The 18,484-nt window shown below is 46.6% G+C and overlaps 1 protein-coding gene across 1 annotated transcript in view; it reads right to left on the bottom strand.

Moving 5' to 3' along the window:
• Positions 1–18,484, bottom strand: part of LOC144178869 (acetylcholine receptor subunit alpha-like) — a 160,489-nt gene that overhangs the window by 84,058 nt on the left and 57,947 nt on the right. Inside the window, exon 2 of the mRNA XM_077707014.1 lies at positions 10,616–10,755. Within this exon, the coding sequence (XP_077563140.1) occupies positions 10,616–10,755 (140 nt within the window). The remainder of the gene's footprint in view (positions 1–10,615; positions 10,756–18,484) is intronic.

Below are 18,484 nucleotides of genomic sequence, written 5' to 3'. Positions count from 1 at the left end.
CACTCGAAGGCGAGTTTCTGTAGGCCGTCCAAATGCATTTTAGCTAGAAAGGCACCTGTATTAGTGGCCTGCTTTCACTTATCGCACCCAGAGAGAAGTCACGTTTGCAAGTGAGTGGTGCTGTGTGAACCAGCCTAACCATTGTGAGCTTTCTTTACCTCAGTTTTCTTACCTTTGTATATTTCTTGCCTTGAACCTTCCTACCTTCCTACTTGGCGTACATACAACTTGGTACGCCAAAAATTTTGGCTTTCTTTGAAGAGCCCCTTATTCTCACCGCCGAGGCACTTGGAAGTGTGTGGTCAAACCACTGCACGAATTTGAGTGCGCAGGGAAACCTGTACTGATAAGTCTGTGCTGCATGTCAGTGCTTCGACGGGCTTGTACACTATTTTTTTTCATCGGTCAACTGCATTTCGCGCCCTGTATCTTCTTATGCGTTGGGTGATCATGAAATAGTCATTTGCCGGAGTACTAACTTCCCTTGATGTGGCTTGGCTCAGTTAATAAGAGGGACACGCTATATAAGTAAAAACGCATACGGGAATGCATTTTGTATTTCTTCCGCCCCTTGTGAGCGCGTTATTCACTCATGCAAAGTGTGCCCATTAAACGGTGGGACCTATCGCTCTTTTGTAGGTAAGCTACAATGGTCGAGGTTGAGCAGTTGCGCGTGGACCTTGAAGGGTCGTGCTGCGCAAGCGCGAGGAGCATTGGATTGGATTGAATTGGATTTGGATTGGATTGGATTAAATTGGATTGTATTGGAGTGGATAATGTAATTGGAGTACGGGTGTATAGAGAATTGGGTCTGCACATTTGCCGGTCTGCGCATTCCAGAGGAGTGACGTCATAGCAGCGGCAGATGCACTGGCGCCGGCGCGTGGCCAGCTGTGCGCCTCCGTTGCGCAGTAGCCACGTGTGACGCTGCGCCGGAGCCGCTTGATAGCCGTTTCGCGTGGCTACTGGAGTGCCATGTTGCGCATGCGCGAGGAGCAGTGACTGGACTAGACTGGACTGGACTGGACTGTACTGTACTGGACTGGACTGGACTGGACTGGACTGGACTGAATTGTATTGGATTGGATTGGACTGATAGGATTGGATTGGATTGGAAATCGTTTTAGCAGCAGTAAGCATGATAATCAGGTAATCCTAGACAACCAGGAATACTTAAGAATACCCAGCTGAAGCTTAGCTCACGCTACGTATATTCTGGCATAGCCGAGCTGAGCCACTGCTAATTTTTTTACAGTGTTTACATTTTGCTTCTCTTCCACTTCTGCACCCTGTAATATATAAAAAAATCTTCCGAGTGGTTTCACGTTCTCAAACGTTGCGAACAATATTTTCAATTACGTACATTTGATCAGTTCACATTCTGATTATGATCCTCTGATGTGTTCTTCTCAGCTCCAAAAATAGTTTGCCCATACTTCGGTTTCTTTTTGTTTTTTGTCAGCCAGTCGATGTTGCCATGGTTACGCTAGCAGTTCGAAAGCAACAATGTAGCCGCACTCTAACGTTATCAAACTACGACGTTCTTAAGCGCCGACCTTTTCGTTAATCGTTCACCCAGTAACATTACCTGTTGGCAATAAAAGAAAAAAAATTCTTCGCACTTATAAATCTACCAAAAGTTTAGACGACTTTAGATGACCTTTGTACCCCAACTCTGCACCGTGAAATTCCGACAATACTTCCCGGCAGAGAGAAGAGACGAAAAATATGCGGCTAGAGCATGCAACCAGGTCACCGAACGCTTTTAATAATTGTCTTCTCCAACGGCGGAAACAAAACGGGATACCAGTTAAAACAGGCATGGATGTTCGTAAGTACGCACGAACCTTGCAAGAATGTGCACTACGAGAACCCCTGTGGCATATATATATATATATATTGATTCGCGAGGTGAGGACAATATTAAGCCAGAGTCAGCCGAAAATGCGCTCTTTTGAGCTACATAAGCGTTCGTGGAATTTCCCGTGTGGCTTGCGAACTGCTATACGTGCAGCTTTTTTCGTTAGCCTCCATATACGCGGAGAATATTTTGGTCTTACCCCGACGGGTATTTCGAAAAGCGATATTAAATTTTTTGGATATTATAGTTGTGAGAACATCTCTCCGAAACAGCAACACACATTAGAAAGCGAACAAATACATACCCAGCAGGAAGTTTCTAGTATTGAAGCGGCGTAGGCAGACGTTCGCAAGTGTTAACATTTATTCCCCCCTCGATACACTTCTCTATCTGGAAAAAATTGCGTCTACGTTAGAGTTTTTCATTATAAATTTTACAACATACTCAGGCACGGTCGTTTTTTCTTTCTTTTTATACACACACGCACATGACCGCGGTTTTGCATGTCAGTTATGGCGAACGGTTCACCACCACTGTCTTGCATTCCTGAAAGTTGTTCTGTAAAAAGCACACACACAAACACACACACACACACAAAAAAAAACGTCGGTAGGCGAAAAGAGAGTGCACAGGCCCATGATAAGTACGTATCCCTTGGGGCCCACCCAAATGAAGACTGTTCCGCATTCACGGCTGAAAAGACCCTTTTTTTTTGCATCCGCGTGCATTTTGCGAGAGATATGTCGCGTTACCGCAGCATGACGCTGACGGGGTAGCAGCAGTGCAGAGAGTGATGAACAAGTGATAGACCAAAAACAGAGACAAAAAGAGAGGGAGAGAGAAAGAGAAACAAAAAAGCCCTTTTAGCTCGGAGGGATTGCTTCTGCGGTCGTCACGCCAGGGCATGTCACGCGCGGATGCAGTGGGTCGTGTTCTTTACGCCGCACACGACGTCGCTTCGCGTACGTTTGCGCTTGCAACGGCTTAGCTTCTCTGATCGATGTCTCGGATCAGGTGGGAGGGCGAGGGAAGAGTAAGCTAAGGGCAAGTCGGGGTCTCGCAGCGTGTAAGTTTGACAGCACGCATCGTGGTTGCGTGCCCGAGATACATTTCAACTCCTCAAAAGTGTACGTTGCACAAAGTCTATCTTCGGGTGTTTCGAATGAAATTGCTGTCTTTGACTGGGTGGCCTGGCTTACTGAGGCAAATTGATAACTGCCTAACATAAACGACTGGCAGCCGAACTTTGTCATTATAGCCACATACATACAGACAGTTGGAAAGCACCAGCAAATGGTTGATCTGCGTTTTCTGGAATGATTTTACACTCAGCGCGAAAGAGGAGGAGGAAAAACGTTTAATGCTGAGCATGTCAGTGCTAAATTCGCTGGATGAGAGTGCATTCTCTTCACAGGATTAGATATGCTGCCTTCGCCATCTGGCCCCTGGTAACCAGCCGTAGCTGATCCTCCAAGGCGGGGTTGGACAGCAAGATCTCCCATCGCTCACGGCTAAGGGTGGCGTTGTTAGTGGAGAAAATGCTTGGGATGAAGTCGCACTCTCCTATCATGTGGCGGAAGTACCGAGCTGCTTGCATAATGGGCAGGTCTTGTCGTACTGATTGGGAAACATGCTATTCAGTTAGTGAGGGTGAGGGAAGGATCCTGACTGTATCTGTCGACACATTACTTGCTGCCCCCATGTGAGTTCAGGGTGCGGGGCAGGAAGTTTTCGCCTATCCTCTCGATAGTACTGCACTGTCTCTCTGTAGGTGACCATAGGTTGACTTCTGGCCTCCTCCTCAGCCGTTGCTCGGTATGTTAACGCGCGAAAAACCAAGCTATAATCTGTTCTGACATCTGTATTCGCAAAAAAAAAAAAAAAAGGAAGAAGTTCGAGACATTAGGGCATAAAAGGAAACCCAATGTTGAAGGGAGAAAAATGACGCGTGACATAAAGTGAAACCGTTCTTCCTTGTGCAAAAGAGCCAATCTAGACTCACGTGCTGCGACATTAAGAAGAGAAGATTGCATCTATCTTCTAGGCAAGAGAAGTGCTTACATCGCCACCAGTTATTTGGCGGAAAGGAAATCTCTAGGGGGCTCACCGAGAGATTTGTGGGTCTCATGATGCGCCTTCTCACACTCTAAGCTCAATACAATCGTCCTAATAAAACTGGGTTACGACGTTCCCCGCAGGGGAAATGTTCTTGAGTAATGTAGTTACGTATATTAAAGTTGTTTCTGCCGGTATTGTGGGCACCGCCTCCTTTCTTGGCGCCGAGTGGAACAAGAACGGCTGCAACGCTGGCAGGGAGTGCGGTGGTGGTTCGCGCAGAGCGCCTTGGATGTCTGGTAACTGCTGCGCCGCTTTGTGAGGTAGGCAACAAATTGCGAAAGTCGGCCCCACTGTGCAGGCGCGTTAAATCACGTGTTTGGTTTTTTCTCCGGTTCACTAACGGATGCTTTCCCTCGTTCTGCGCCCACGCTGCACTATGGTGACGTATTTGTATGACCATCTGTAAGTAATGCCTCCGACACTTCCTCATTTTCTCGTAATAGGAGATGTAAGGTTTTCTTTCGCCTTAAAACGAACAGTGAAAACATCACTTGTGAGTTGCAGAAAGTATGATCGTGAGATACAAGCTGTTGCTAAGACCGAACTATCGTCTGCTAACGTTCCGACCACCGCGGAAAGCAGCGCGAGTCAGTCATGAGAATCGGAAAAAGCGACCAAGCAATGTGTGGGAATTTGGGGCCCTCTTTAGTAATTGTCGGCGTATGACGACGACGCTTAGGCTATAGCTGGGCAGTATTGTCATAGACATTTCCAAACTACTAAAGCTTGTGGTCGATTGGTAAGGTTGCATGATTAAAGGAAGCAAGGAAGCACGAAAATGGCGACGAAAAAAGAGCAACAAATATGACAGGTTGTTGCACAGGTAAGCTTGTGCACGGCTCATAGATGCCAACTTTGTTTAGCGGAAAGGGAAGCTAGGGCACACGTGAGGCAGAACACGAGAACGTAAACAAACATTGCGGCGTCCTTTTAATTAATTGAAATTTTCTATTGAATTAGGGCCTAAGAAAACGAATAAAAATTACTGCGAAGAGAGGCGGGGTAAAAGCCCAACAAAACAAAGGATATCTGGTCGAGCGGCGGCGCTGAACACAAGAACGTAAAGTATAAAAAAAACGCTGACTTTCGTTGTGGGTTCGAGAGGATATGGTTTAAATCTCACAGTTTCCGCTAACCTCGCGCGGTCTACTTTAGTTAAGAGCAAAGAAGAGAAAAGAAAGATACTGGCGCGGGTCCGGCTTCCCGCATGAGCCGAGTTGGTGATGTAGACCAGGCTACGTGGCTCACGTCGTTGCGGCTGTAGTGGCTGTGTCTCCACGGCAGCTGCGGGTGATGCCCCGTTTGACTTTATGCTACCAGCCCATGCATCATTGATCGCTTGAACCAGCGATGATTCGACATGAATTGAAGTACGTGCAAAGAAACAACTTATAACAGTCGTATCAAACATATTTGTTGTATCAAACGAGACTAACGATGTCTCACGGGATGTGTATTTACGTGATTAATTAATAACTTACATGCTTCGCGTCCCCTCAGCAATCATTTGAGGGATCTTTACCATTTGTGTTTCAAGTTTCAGCTTCCTCCTTTTGTCTAAATTAAGGGAGAGGTCAGTTTTTCATTTGGGGAAAGCCAAGCGAGCATGCCTGCGTAAAATTAATCTCTGGCTGTCTGCTTTGTCGGCTGTAGCATTCCTTACAATTTTTATTAACCCACGAACACCAGCAGTGTCGAGAAGTGTGATACTATAGCTATAATAAAAGAAAAGAAGCTCATTTTCTACCACATTGGACTATTTAATGAACTCCGTATTAAACCGATTTTTATCGTGAGACGCGCTGAAACCGCCGACAATTTTGGTCATTAGAGGGGCCAAGAATCCACAACACAACCTTGTTGATTTTGAAAGAATAAATAAAACTAGCCTTTGGTGACTCACTTAACTCCATCTTGTCCAAAAATGAATTTAACTAAAAAAAGAGAAATCTACACGGTAGCGTACCAGTGGTACCATGAAACGGAACTGCAGGCACCACTACTGACCCATGTGGACTGTTGATTGATTGTAGGGTTTAACGCGCCGACGCAACGCAGGCGATGAGGCGCGCCGTAGTGGAGGGCTCCGGATTAATTTTGACCACCTGGGGATCTTTAACGTGCGCCGAAATCTCGTACACACGGGCGTTTTTGCTTTTCGCCTCCATCAGAAAAGCGGCCGCCGCGGCCATGTGGACTGTCATGCTGCTTTATAGTCGCTTTGGTCGGCGACCGCCATTTGGAGGAGGAAATCTCTGTGACGTCATAAGACTCGGCGAAAACACACCTGGTAATTCGCCTCTGCTTAATCTGTTTTCCTTAATATTACCATGATATGTATGAAAGTTGGGTTAACATTGGTGTAATTGTTATTGCTACGAAGCAGTCTTTTGAATTAGCCAAACATTCATTTTGTTTTCATGGCCCCTCAAAGCAAAAGCTCCATTAGAGAGTTTTTTTGCCGCCGTGTTCGCGCTGAGGATTTTCGTGTTAGGTATTTTAGTTTTCCGAAGCCCTGAGATTACCTCGGGCCAAGTCGCTTCACACTAGGTTACGTACTACAGGGCTCCGAAGTCAGCTTCAGAAATGCAGGTGCCACTCATCCGACCCTATGAAAACTTCCTCTTGGTTCATTTTTATATTTTTATTTCTTCGAACGGCATTAAAAGCATTTAAAAACGAACTCGCCTAACGAATAATAGTGGGTGGGAAGTTTGTTCACTATTATATAAACATTTACCGAACTACCCACTTCGTTCACCGATAAGACGAGCTGGCGGATAATTTTGTTGATGACCTCCTAGCTCAAATGTTTGTGTAGTTGTTCACTTTCAAATTGAATAGAACTTTGGATATCGGCGTGATTTTAGCGCTTTAGCTTACAGTTATGACGAAAAACGTCGAACCATGCCCGGCATTGTGAACAAGCTTCTATTAGATCGTTGTAAGCAACACCAGCGTACACGGTCTCAGCTACATTTCGGGTTTCCAAAGTCTGCTGTCTGCGTTACTAAAAAAAGAAACAAGCAAACAAAAATAAAAAATGCTCATCGTTTGCCCATGCGCATTAAAAAGGTTGGGGTGCATCATTCCCAGAACTATCCTGTTGGCAAATGTGCCCCTAGAGAATGCGCCTGGGAAGAAAAAAAAAACAATCAAAAGAAGAAAAACAATAGCATATCCCGTGAGACAGGACATTCATCCGGGGCTGGACTTCAAGCGAAATAAGGCAAGTCACCGGTAAAAAAAATCAAACACGAAACAAAAGCGAACACAATATAGAGAAAGAGAACAAGGTTGAAATGAAGCACGAACAGAAAGCTAAGACCATTAAAATGATCTATCATGCTCGCTAAGGTATTTAGACCTTTTGAATCGCGCCCGCACTAATCGTTTGCATGGAACGTCCGTATATATGAGCGTCCCTAAACGCCGTCGGGGTCATGAGCGTCGCAGCCCCGCGTAAGAGGTGGCGCGCTAACAAAAAGTTTGTGCTCCTGATAAAAAGGAGTTGTTGGTGAATGAACTAAGGAATTCTGAAATGGCTGAGAAGAGGAAGTTTCGTCGGAAATGCTGTGTACATTTATTGCGTGGCGCGTATTGTGCACGTCTTAGCGTGTAGGTAGTGTACGCAAATTTAGAGCAGTGCAGTCACGTGCCACAGGGAAGGATTAAAAAATAAGAAACAACAGCTATACTACGTTATATCTGTCTCATACACTGAAAAGATGCGTAACTCATGTACCGCGCTTTGGAGCGATTAAACAATTCAAAACATATCCCAAGTCAATCGTGGAGCTATGAAGGTCGCTTGACTATAGTCACTGTCAGTATACACGCCTCAGGTTTCTTGTAGGTAAAAGTGTAACAGATGAGATACGTATATGCATAAGTTGTATTTGGCCGCCAGAAACACTTCCGCCTCACGAGCACACCTATAAGCACACTTTTCAATGCTTATGCAATCATTACAGAATTTGAAAGTCCTCGAAAGATTTTAAGTTGAGATAAGCTCTAGGTCCAACATCTCCAGCTCATCGGTGCGTTATAACGCTTTGAAGCGCTTACATTAGCATTGTTTTTTGATGCTCACACTTTTTTAGGCAGTGCGCATTCTGCCAGGATACCTTCTGTAACGTGTCTTTCACATTCCGTGCACATTCGAAGTGCCTTGCGCATTTAGTTTTTCAGAAGTTTGGGCAAAGATTGTACGCTCTCCATCTAACGTCGCTAAATCAGGACGAAATGCGTATTGAGTAATGTTCTCTAAAGCGCTCAATTAACGTGCAAAATTGAAACTTTTTTCACATATTACATTGCACCCGTGTGCTATGTGGCAAGGAGTGCGCAGTTGGGCTTCCAATAGCTAGCGTTCCAGTCCTTCCATTCATTTAGGTTACCCGCCGCGGTGGCTCAGTGGCTAAAGCGTTGTGCTGCTGAGCGTGAGGACGCGGGCTCGATTCCCGGACACGGCGGCCACTTTTCTGATTCAGGCGAAAAGCAAAGCAAAAACGCCCGTGTGTACGAGATTTCGGTGCACGTTCAAGATCCCCAGGGGGTCAAAATTAATCCGGAGCCATCCACTACGGCGCGCCTCATCGGCTGCGTTGCGTCGGCGCACAATCAATCAATTCATTTAGGTTGCTGCTGTCTTCGCTACCCACCTATACGCTACAACGCGGAGCCAAGCTGTCAGATGATCCAAGTTTGGTGCGGGATGAGTTGCGCAAGTGTTGAAGTCACATCGCTGGCTGCCAACGTCTCGAGCCGCGCTGTATATGAGGAGCCTCGACGACTGGCGCCGCTTCCGTATGCAGGGAAGCAGCGGTGGGCTCACGATGGCTGGGGATTCGTTCCTTCATTCGCTCAGATGCGTACGCTGAACGTTCTGACGACCAGAATCTGCGTCTGTTTGAATGCACAAGCGTTGTCTGCGATTTGTTAGATAATTGCATTTTAATGCTCTTGGCATGCTGCCTTTTAGTTTCGGTGGTGTTGAACTAAACACCGGCACTAGCAAAACCATGAAGGAATCTATTATCCCTCTTACTGGGGATTCTCAATGACAAAAGGAAATCTTGCAGCCGAGTGTCCTTACCTAAGTACATGTTGCAAGCTGACTTTCTGATGAACGAAAATGATGTATGAGCAATCCAGCTCTGCCGAATCAAAACTGGTCGCAATTACTGAAAGACCGTCTGAAGTTGAAGCCAGAACGGAACCTATCGGAACCTTCGAGCATGAGGCTGAAGCCACCAGAGAATCAATATTATCAGTGCTATCGCTGAACGTAATGACGCACGGCGTTCACGTTTCAACAGCACGAAGGACAGGAGTCGCCGCTATATGCCCGTGTTTCATGGCTTTGCCGATAGCAATAAATATAAAGACCGAAGAAAAAGTTGTGGTTGCCCTAAAACAATTAATTGATCCTAACAGCAATACAATGGAGTGTGTTAATTGCCTGGGTTGCACTTACCAGGAGGACCGGTGTAGACTCGTAATCGTTTAGCTCAGTGGGCTTCAGACAAAATAATCAATACTGGCCAACACGTGAAGGTGGGAGTTGTATATTTTTGATTTTGTAACAAGACACATTGGAAAGAACTTTTTGATCTCCCTTTGTCTTGCCTCGTATGCGTAATGCACTCTGTACTTACGTCCGAAATAACGAGTGGATTTATTGGAGGGGATGCCTAGCCTTACATCACCTTCTTCAGAACAATGCCCACCGACATCTACTTCACAACTCTCCCTATATCCGAACTTTGTTCTGGATGTCCAGACACTTTTGGCCTCCAGAGCGAAGGCTGCCTGTTCATCACATGGCTTCCTAGATCAGGGAACCACTCCCACTTCACCGGCTCAATAAAACGTTTTTCCCTCACTCACTCACTCACTCACTCACTCACTCACTCACTCACTCACTCACTCACTCACTCACTCACTCACTCACTCACTCACTCACTCACTCACTCACTCACTCACTCACTCACTCACTCACTCACTTGTTTCTACATCACAAGAGCAAAAACTCGATCCCCGTAGACACCCTTTCTGGTCGCGTAATTGCGGGGCATTATACTTTGATGGCTTGACGTGTTTCCTGTCAACTTAGTCACCGAGAAAAATCGCCTATTTAGCGCGCCAGAGCAACAGCACATCAAATAGCGCTTGCAGAGATTGCCGTCGTAAATATTCATTTTTGGGTGAACAAAAAAAAGGCGGCTGTCCGAAGGCGACCACGCCGAGAGGCCATTGTGAGCCGCCCTATATTAACTCTTGCGAAAGCCCGCCCCTACGGTTGGCGAACAATACAATGACTGAACGTGCAAATTAACTTCAGGGGACAGAAAAAAAAACTGCTTTAAGTAGCCTATGAAAGGCTACTGGATAAACGGCAAAGTGGACTCATATTGGATTTTTCTTGGCGGGGCGCCCGCGTTTCCCTCACCTGACGCTCAAGAAACTAGAGCAAGCTTACTAGACCGAATCGTTTATAGATCCTCGTATTTCACTGAGGTAGTGCTGTACCCAACGGGTACCCGGAGAATCATCACACCCCAACGCCCATTGCCCATAGCTTAGCCGATAGGGCCTTCGGGGTCGAAGGGGTCGCTGGTAGTGTGGACTTACCACCTCGATGAGTTGCGAGAGCTTGAGCTTAATCCGCACTGTGAGCGCGTCGGTGTCGTTGACGACGGGTCGCACCAGCTTGTTGTATCGGGATATGAGATCGTCGTACAGCCTCTTGGCGTCTGGGCTCCCTCGAACACCTGCGTTTCGGCAAAAAAAAAAAAAAAAAGAGAAAAAATAACACGTTGGTTCTTTTTTCATTATTCTTTTTGGAAGACAGCCATCCATATTTGACCGAGGGCTGAGGACGTACTACAAGTCTGATTATTAGTAAATCGTGGGTATTGAAGTTAATGTATGAGGGCAGTATTCGGCAACTATGTCACTGATTTAGTAAAGCGTACAATTTTGGTTAATGAATAAACTTCAAAATAGCAGCGTAGCGAGGATGGCACCAGGGGGCATGGTCATCATTATTTATTGTGGACCGGATTTTTTTTTTTTTGATGGTGCTATATGCTGAGCCGCACAGTTCAGCATGTCTCGTGCAGTATGATTACAGTCATAGATTTAAACAGTAATAAAATAGTATTCGTTGTAATTATACTAATGGAAATAAAAAATGATACTAATAAAAATAACAATAGGCCTAACAGCCACAAGGCAAAGACATAAAACGGGTTACCGTACTCAATTACGCACACACACGCACGCATGCAAGTGCGCACGCACAAACCTCACCTTCTCCCTCCCACGTTGATTTGCGTACGCGCGCCATAAAAGAAAATGTAACTTGAGCCAGATGCCAAAATTGGGAAAGTCAAATGTTCTGCAAATAACGATTTAGCAATCGCTCATTATTGGCAGTGCCCAGCAACTCACATAAATATTTATGTTTCGGTCAACTCATTAGCTCAGCCGAACTTGCTGTATTTTTGAATCAGAAATCTAGCAAAAATATGTATCAATAAAGTTCTAAGGCACTAGGAGAAACAACGAATGACACCCGTTTCATGAAAATATCCTTGGTGAACCCTTTTCATTTATCAGTCCCGGATAACACGCAGTGAGTCCGAAGACGGATCCGTTCGGACAAGTGATCCGCGTGAAAAACGAGCCGTACCTACGATCCCTTTACGCCGCGAGTTGTCTTGAAGAGGCAGTCGAATTGATCTAGCGCCGAATACTTTCCAGTAACTTAAAAAAAAAAAAACGTGCCAAATAAAAGGGACTGGCTGCTGAAGCACCGTGTTCCCTCATCCTGCCCGTCTGTACTCTCTTGGCTGGATACCGCGTCATGCGCGCAGCCCAAGTGACTTCGGAAAACGCAGGAAGAAGATGATAGTAGTCTCTGTTATTCCAGACTGAAAAGAGTACGGGCCAATACATCCTGGGGGGGTGGTTGGGAAGCGAAGCTTTATACATCACCTACCACGGGTGACTACGGCTCGCTTGCGTTAATCACACGTTACGCTGTACCTGTAACATGTTCTTTATTATTTCACTTCAGCCCGGCGTTCAGAACGCCCTTATGATCGTTGTGATACACACTCAGACTTTGTGTTTTCACCGCAGTTATATTTTGTAGCAGCTGCGCAGCTGCTTAACACCTGGTGATCAATTGCGACGAACAAAATTTAAACTGGTTCTGGTTTGTTTCGTACGAATCGATCGTAGAGCTGTCTGCTGCAAATCCGAAATGCCAGTAATCCGTAGATCGGCGGCAGAGACGGAGAAGAAGTGAGATACCATGCGTTGGTGTGCGCTTCCTTTAATTTTTACTGACTCCTAGGGCATGCGTAAGGCGCGCACACGGCTGCTAAACGCGCCGTGGGCGGAGCGAACAGCGGCGTGAGAGGTCGCATTACGCTATCACGTGGCATTCAGCGAGAACGCACGGGGTGAACCCGCAGCTGTGCTCGGTACACCGTCTGTGTCCCCCGTCTCCGGGTGTACTCGTAGCTCAATAAGACAACGTGTTCTCGGTTCGTTTGTCTATTCGGCCCGGGTTTGATTCCTGGCGCTGCAAGTCATTTATTTTATTTGTTCGTGGGAGTTTTCTATTGGCGCTGACGGTCACGACAGAACTCTTGGGTGGTGAAGGTACAGAGCTTCGCTTTAAAACGCTTAAATTATGTGCCTCCAACATGTCTAACATCGTCCGCAGACTGCGTTTTACGCGATAGCTACACCTTCATTTGCTTTTCACCCGGATGAAAAAACTTGTTGGTGCTGAAACTAGACATGAATCTTGACAATATTGGCGCTTATTTAAAGGGGACCTGTCGATAAAATACAAGCTTGTTTTATTCGTAAGATTTGGTGTTTTACAGTGTTCCCAGAGCTTGTCCGGCAAACGTTGCTTTGTTCACTGGGAACTTAAACAATTTAATTTGGGCCATAACTCTGATTCTCCAGCTGAATCGTGGGTTTCGTGACGTCTGCGATGACGTAGCCAGGGCAAGCACTGAAGCGAACGTAAGTATGCGGACTAGGGCTGCAGCGAACGACGAAACGCCTTGTTTGCCGTTAGTCCTCTTAGATGGCGCCACCATACCACTCGGGACCGCTGTCCTCCCTAGCTTCGTTTTTGACCGGATTTGCGCATGGAAAATGTTTTCTACGGTTGATAGTACTCGTTTCGTGAATCATTGGGTATGCTTGACAGAGTCACAGGCAACAATGTCGCTTATGCCAGTTGGCCACTGTAAGCTCAACGCGCCGGACGGCTGTGCAGCTATAACAGGCATAGTGCGCGCAGTAAGCAATTGTACTTGTATGCTTACGTGTGCATTCGTAACGTCCATTGTTTGCCCCACCATTCTTACTGCTATAAAAAGAATATGCATTAAATTTAAGCGCAGATAGCTTGTCCTGCAACCTTTAACCCCTGCTTAATTTGCGTTGGATTTTACCGGCCGCAGCCAATCGCACAGCTGCCCGTAATATGTCATGGGTTATAGTGCTGGAAATGAGCTAGTGGGTCACATGACCATTCTGCTTTTTCCTAATTATATGGCTTATTTGCGGGAAGTTCACCTTAAATGTGGTCTTAATGTTATTCTAACCAGACAATATTTCGAATGAACCGAACTTGCATTTTGCCCGCAGGGCGCCCCTTTAAGCAGGCGTTATTCAATACCAAATTTCAAATGTGCGGCGATTTACCAGCATCGTGCAGTCAAAAACAACATTGAAATTACGAGAAAGGTGCAGCGAGGTAACTAGATGCAATGTCGGTACGGTTGGGCTGTGAGAATAAAGAAAAAAACAAACCCGCAAAACACAAAAACGTTGCGCTGCTATGGATTTCGTACTTTACACAGTTCTTTTTTGTTATAGTTTTTTCTTAATTTTGTTCGCAGTTTCCATTTTCTCTTCCTGACTCGCTTCAGACGTAAGCTCACCGAACAGGACAGACTGTAGCAGATTTCTCCCACGCTAAAAAAAGCAGATTAGCTTATACCATTTTCTTTCGAACTAAATCTTTTTTTAACTCTGCTTCTATACTTCCACTTCTACCCGACGTGCCGTCCCGTTGTAGAGTTAAAAAAAATTACGGCAGCTGAAGTCATATTTATATCCTTTTATTCTTATTGTGCCCCGTGCAGGCGAACAAACTGCCGCAGCCGCAGTCAGCCTTTGTGTCTAGATCTCCTGGCCAAACAAGGACGCTCCGCTCCAAACTCAAATTGGCCCCCAGACGGTGCGGGGAATACGAGAGCAGAGGGCGCGGAGAAAGGCTCCGTCCGACAGCAAGTCTCCGGCACACACGACGCCGACTGCATTTCGGCTGGCTTCACTCACACGCCACCAACACAAAACGAGATTATTTAGACAATGGAACACTACGGCCACCCTTAGCCTTTTCCCCGGCACGTTTCAATAGAGGAACCGCCCTGGAAGACGCGCCTACGTGCTGCGGCGTCGTTCGTGATGTGTCGCTATCGAACGGAGAGAGCTGACGCGAGTACTGATAGCGCCGCTACAGATTTCCCGCCACCGTTCCAATTCCGCGTAAGTCTCTAAGCTTATCCCCGCCAATTTCAGAACAGTGTGACGTGCACAGACGAGTGGCGGTGCTTGCAGGAGGGAAATTTTTGTTTTATATGCCATGCTAGTTCTTCAAGGTAATCTGAGGGCTTGTTGGGGCTTGTAACCGGAAACAAAAGGTTTGTGCTATTCCGGAAGCGGAGGTTGTGTCTGTGGTGGAGGCGCAATTGGCAACAAAAATACAATGTTTTTGACATTTCGGCGTACGTTGTGGGTTTCCCGGTGGCCTAAATTACTCCGCAGCCTACGACGGCGACATGCCTTGTAACACAGATGCACCTTGTATACGAGGTAAGCCTCAATTTGAACTTCTCAATAGGGTTCAGGGTGACGCACTAGAATTGTGGTATACGTTCAGCTGGCGCCCGCGTACGCGTTTTGTAAGCATTAGCCGGCAATAACTTGGGACTGAACACTCTACGTCAAGACAACGACATTCAAGAGAACCTGAGGGAACCGAGCACTCTAAAGAACTTCACAAATCATTTGGTCTGTGCAACGTAACGCAACGCCACTAGTCACAAACACAATACTACCCAGTGGACAACACTGCGGAGCGCCCACCAATAGGTGGCCAAGTTATCAAGAAGGTGGTTCGAATGGGTGGCCAACCGCAGAGCGACAACGTGATCAATTACTGCGACATGTCGCTGCTATTGTGCGCAAGTTGGTTTACGCCTGTAACGCTATAATGGGCGCCGCCATTAGGAGTAAATAATTTATAAAAAGCACATTTTAGTTCGCGAGGGAGTCGAACCTAAACCTCTAGAGGAGGAGCCGAGTGCGCTATCATCGCGCTACCTTCACACGTCCCCAGCGGTGGGAGAAAAGTCAGCATACTGCCGGTCGCATGACAGGTGAACGTGGCAGTACGTGAGAAAAATACGTGCACCCCAGATGCGCAGCACTCTGATTTTGGGGAAGATGGGGCATCAAGTGCCAGCAGTCTATTTGTTGTAATAATTTGCGCCAAAAGACGAATAAAAGAGAAAAAAGAAAGGCATTCAAGCACGATGTTGCATCAAAGAATCCTGTCGAACTATTCTGCGCCAAACTGAGACGAAGAAACGAAAGTGAATTAAGAGACGCAAATACGCTCTAGTGTAGTAAATAAGTACATTAAAACAACGTCATTCTTTTGCCATCAAAGCACTTGAGCACGTCTTCTCGAAAAAATTATTTCACCCTTTCCAAAAATTCACTGCTTTAAGCCTTACCTTGTCCATGACCGGAACACTTAAGGCAGAAAAGCGTATGCTGTACAGTCATGCATTGTAGGGTAGGAGTATCGTTGCAGAAAACGGCTGTAACTTTGTCGCATCGAAACTCTCCCCAAAACAAATAAAAACAATTGGTTGCTAAAACGACTCTATGATTACGCCAACTTCCATTTTTGGTCCCACATAGTTCACAGGGAAAGTGTAAACGTAACAGAATTATCGTCTGCTGTCAATATATGGCTGCCTGAGGAGGAAGTATGGTTACAGAAAACGGCCGTAACTCTTGGTTTACCGAAACTATCCCCCCAAGAAATTACATTTTGCCACTAAGACAATTTTATTATTACGGCGAGTATAATTTACTTGTTTTAAATAGCTCACAGTTAAATTGTACCCCTTACAGAATTTCCGTCTCCTGTCAATACATGACCGTTTACAGAGGGAGAATGGTTACAAAAAGCGGTGGTAACTCTCGTTATGTCGAAGCTATCCCGAAGCAAATATTATAAGAATTAGCCGTAACACGACTCTAACACTGCATACAACATTGCATGCATAACGCATTAAGGTTATCCAGCAATACAGCTTCGCTAATGTTCCTGCTATGGAAGGGCTCTGAATTTTTTCTTTGTGGCGCTTCTTACGTTACAACCTCAACAATGTAGTCATAAAAGCAGAAATGACCAAAGCCAAGAATAAATCTCGTGTTTTTAAGAAGCCATAGGCGTCAACTACGTGGGTGCAGCGGGGCGCGTGCTCCCACCGAGCTTCTTCGGAGGCGGCGCCGCTCCCGCTGGGAAAGTTCTTGTGCACCTCCCTCCCTTCGACTACCCATGGAAAATTCCCAGTCAAGGGGAATTCCCAGTCAAAGGGAATTCCCTGTCAAAGGGACTTTTCCCAGGGAAAGGGAAGTTTCCCAAACAAAGGAAGTTCTAGGGAAAGGGAAGTTTTCCAAGGAAACGAAATCTTTCTAGGGAAAGGGAATCTTCCCAGGGACCCAGGGAAAATGCATTTTCCCGAGGAAAGGGAATCAGGGAAAAGGGAATTCTTTCAGGAAAAATCCCTTTTCTGCCACCATTCTCTCTTCTAAGAAATTGTGAAGAGCGCTGCGCCATGCGAAAAAAAGAGAGAAAACCTATACGTACACGTCGACGTTCTTTATCGCTTCTTGTTAATGAAAAATTTCATCTCGGCGCTAATGAACGCACCGCCGCGAAACTGCTTGGCATTCCCACTTACAACGGCACTATCAAATAAGTTGGCGGTTGCCATAGGTTTCAGAATGTTCAAAATTGGGGTGTTTCATTGAAATAGTGAGGGAATGGTGATGGTAGTCCTGCGCAATTTTTCACGGAGTAGCAAGAATGGGGCAGAATTTTGACATGTAAGCATACTTCCACACGGCTTAACTTCCACACGGTGCCCAGCAAATTTTTCACACCCCACACTCGCAGACACGGCATGATTACTAATGATATTGTTACGAGAGGAATATGAAGCGAGCAGTGGTACATGGCCCTGTGGTTCCAGCCCCGACGCCGAAGCTGTGTGCGGGCGCGCAGCCTGCACCGGCTCACACACAGCTTCTGTGTCAGGTTGCGGCAGGACAAATGACACGGACGATGGTTGAAGCTGATGAACGATCCATTTGCGATGTTTACAAAGCGGCCATCTCTTATAATGCAGATTTATATTAACACGAAAGTGTTTTCTCCCCGGATACACAAAGATTTCACCGACGTCATATCCGTCACGGAAATGACGTCAGTACAACGGAGCAAGCGAAGGAAAGTTTGACATACACCTGAATGCAGCCATACGGCTACAAAGGAAAGTTATACAGCTTCCTCAGAAACTTCGCAGTTGAAGAAAAAAATTCCCCCGCATTTCCCCGAAGGGGAGTATGAGGAAGTGCGAAGCACGGGGTGATGCTATGAGGGGGAGTTTGTTGAAGTTTGGTGGCATTTTGCCCGTTAGTTACATTAACACCCCCTCGTGATCACGTTCGGCTTAACACGCCTCGTTTGTCCCTCTGCGGAAATCTTGGTGAATTAACGTGTATGTTCGAGAGGAGGAGCGCACCGCACCGCAGCGCACCGCAGCTGCGAAGCGCCGACCGGAGTGAAGGGAGAGGAGGCGCAGTTACGTGAGAGAATGCAGAACTAGCGGGTTTGTAGTATCACGTGTACACCACGCAGTTATCAAGCCGCTATAACGCCGCTGAGTCGCCAACGCACGCCGCTGACGACGTAGTTTGAATGCGTTAAAGATATAAGGCGCGTTACTAACACTGATATCAACGTCGCGTCCGTGGCTTAGTCGGTAGAGCGTCGCGCTGCGGCCGCAAAGTCCGTAGATCGGCACCTGGCACCGGATGCTGTTTTTTTTTATATAGTGTAGTGGCCTGGCTGGCGCGCCGAGAGAGGGTGTTGCGAGCTGGAGAGTAGTAAAGGGGCTTTAGGAGAGTAGGCGAGGGGGGAGAGGAGGCGCTATGCGAGCGCGACGATTCAGGCTCGCTTAAGAAGTGCATTCGCACTTATTCCTGGCCAATCTCCCACGTGGGTATGTGCCATGTCAGCGGCCAGGCAGCGCGCGCCCATCTCCCCCCGTTGCTAAGGAAGACGAAAAGCGCGCGCACCCGCAGCTGTTGCTATGC

Source organism: Haemaphysalis longicornis, unplaced genomic scaffold (genome assembly GCF_048455015.1).
Source record: "Haemaphysalis longicornis isolate Haplotype H1 unplaced genomic scaffold, Haemaphysalis longicornis Haplotype H1 scaffold_4, whole genome shotgun sequence".
NCBI classification, from domain to species: Eukaryota; Metazoa; Arthropoda; class Arachnida; order Ixodida; family Ixodidae; genus Haemaphysalis; species Haemaphysalis longicornis.
Note: the sequence above shows the minus strand (reverse complement) of the source record. Positions and strands in the feature narration are given on the sequence as shown.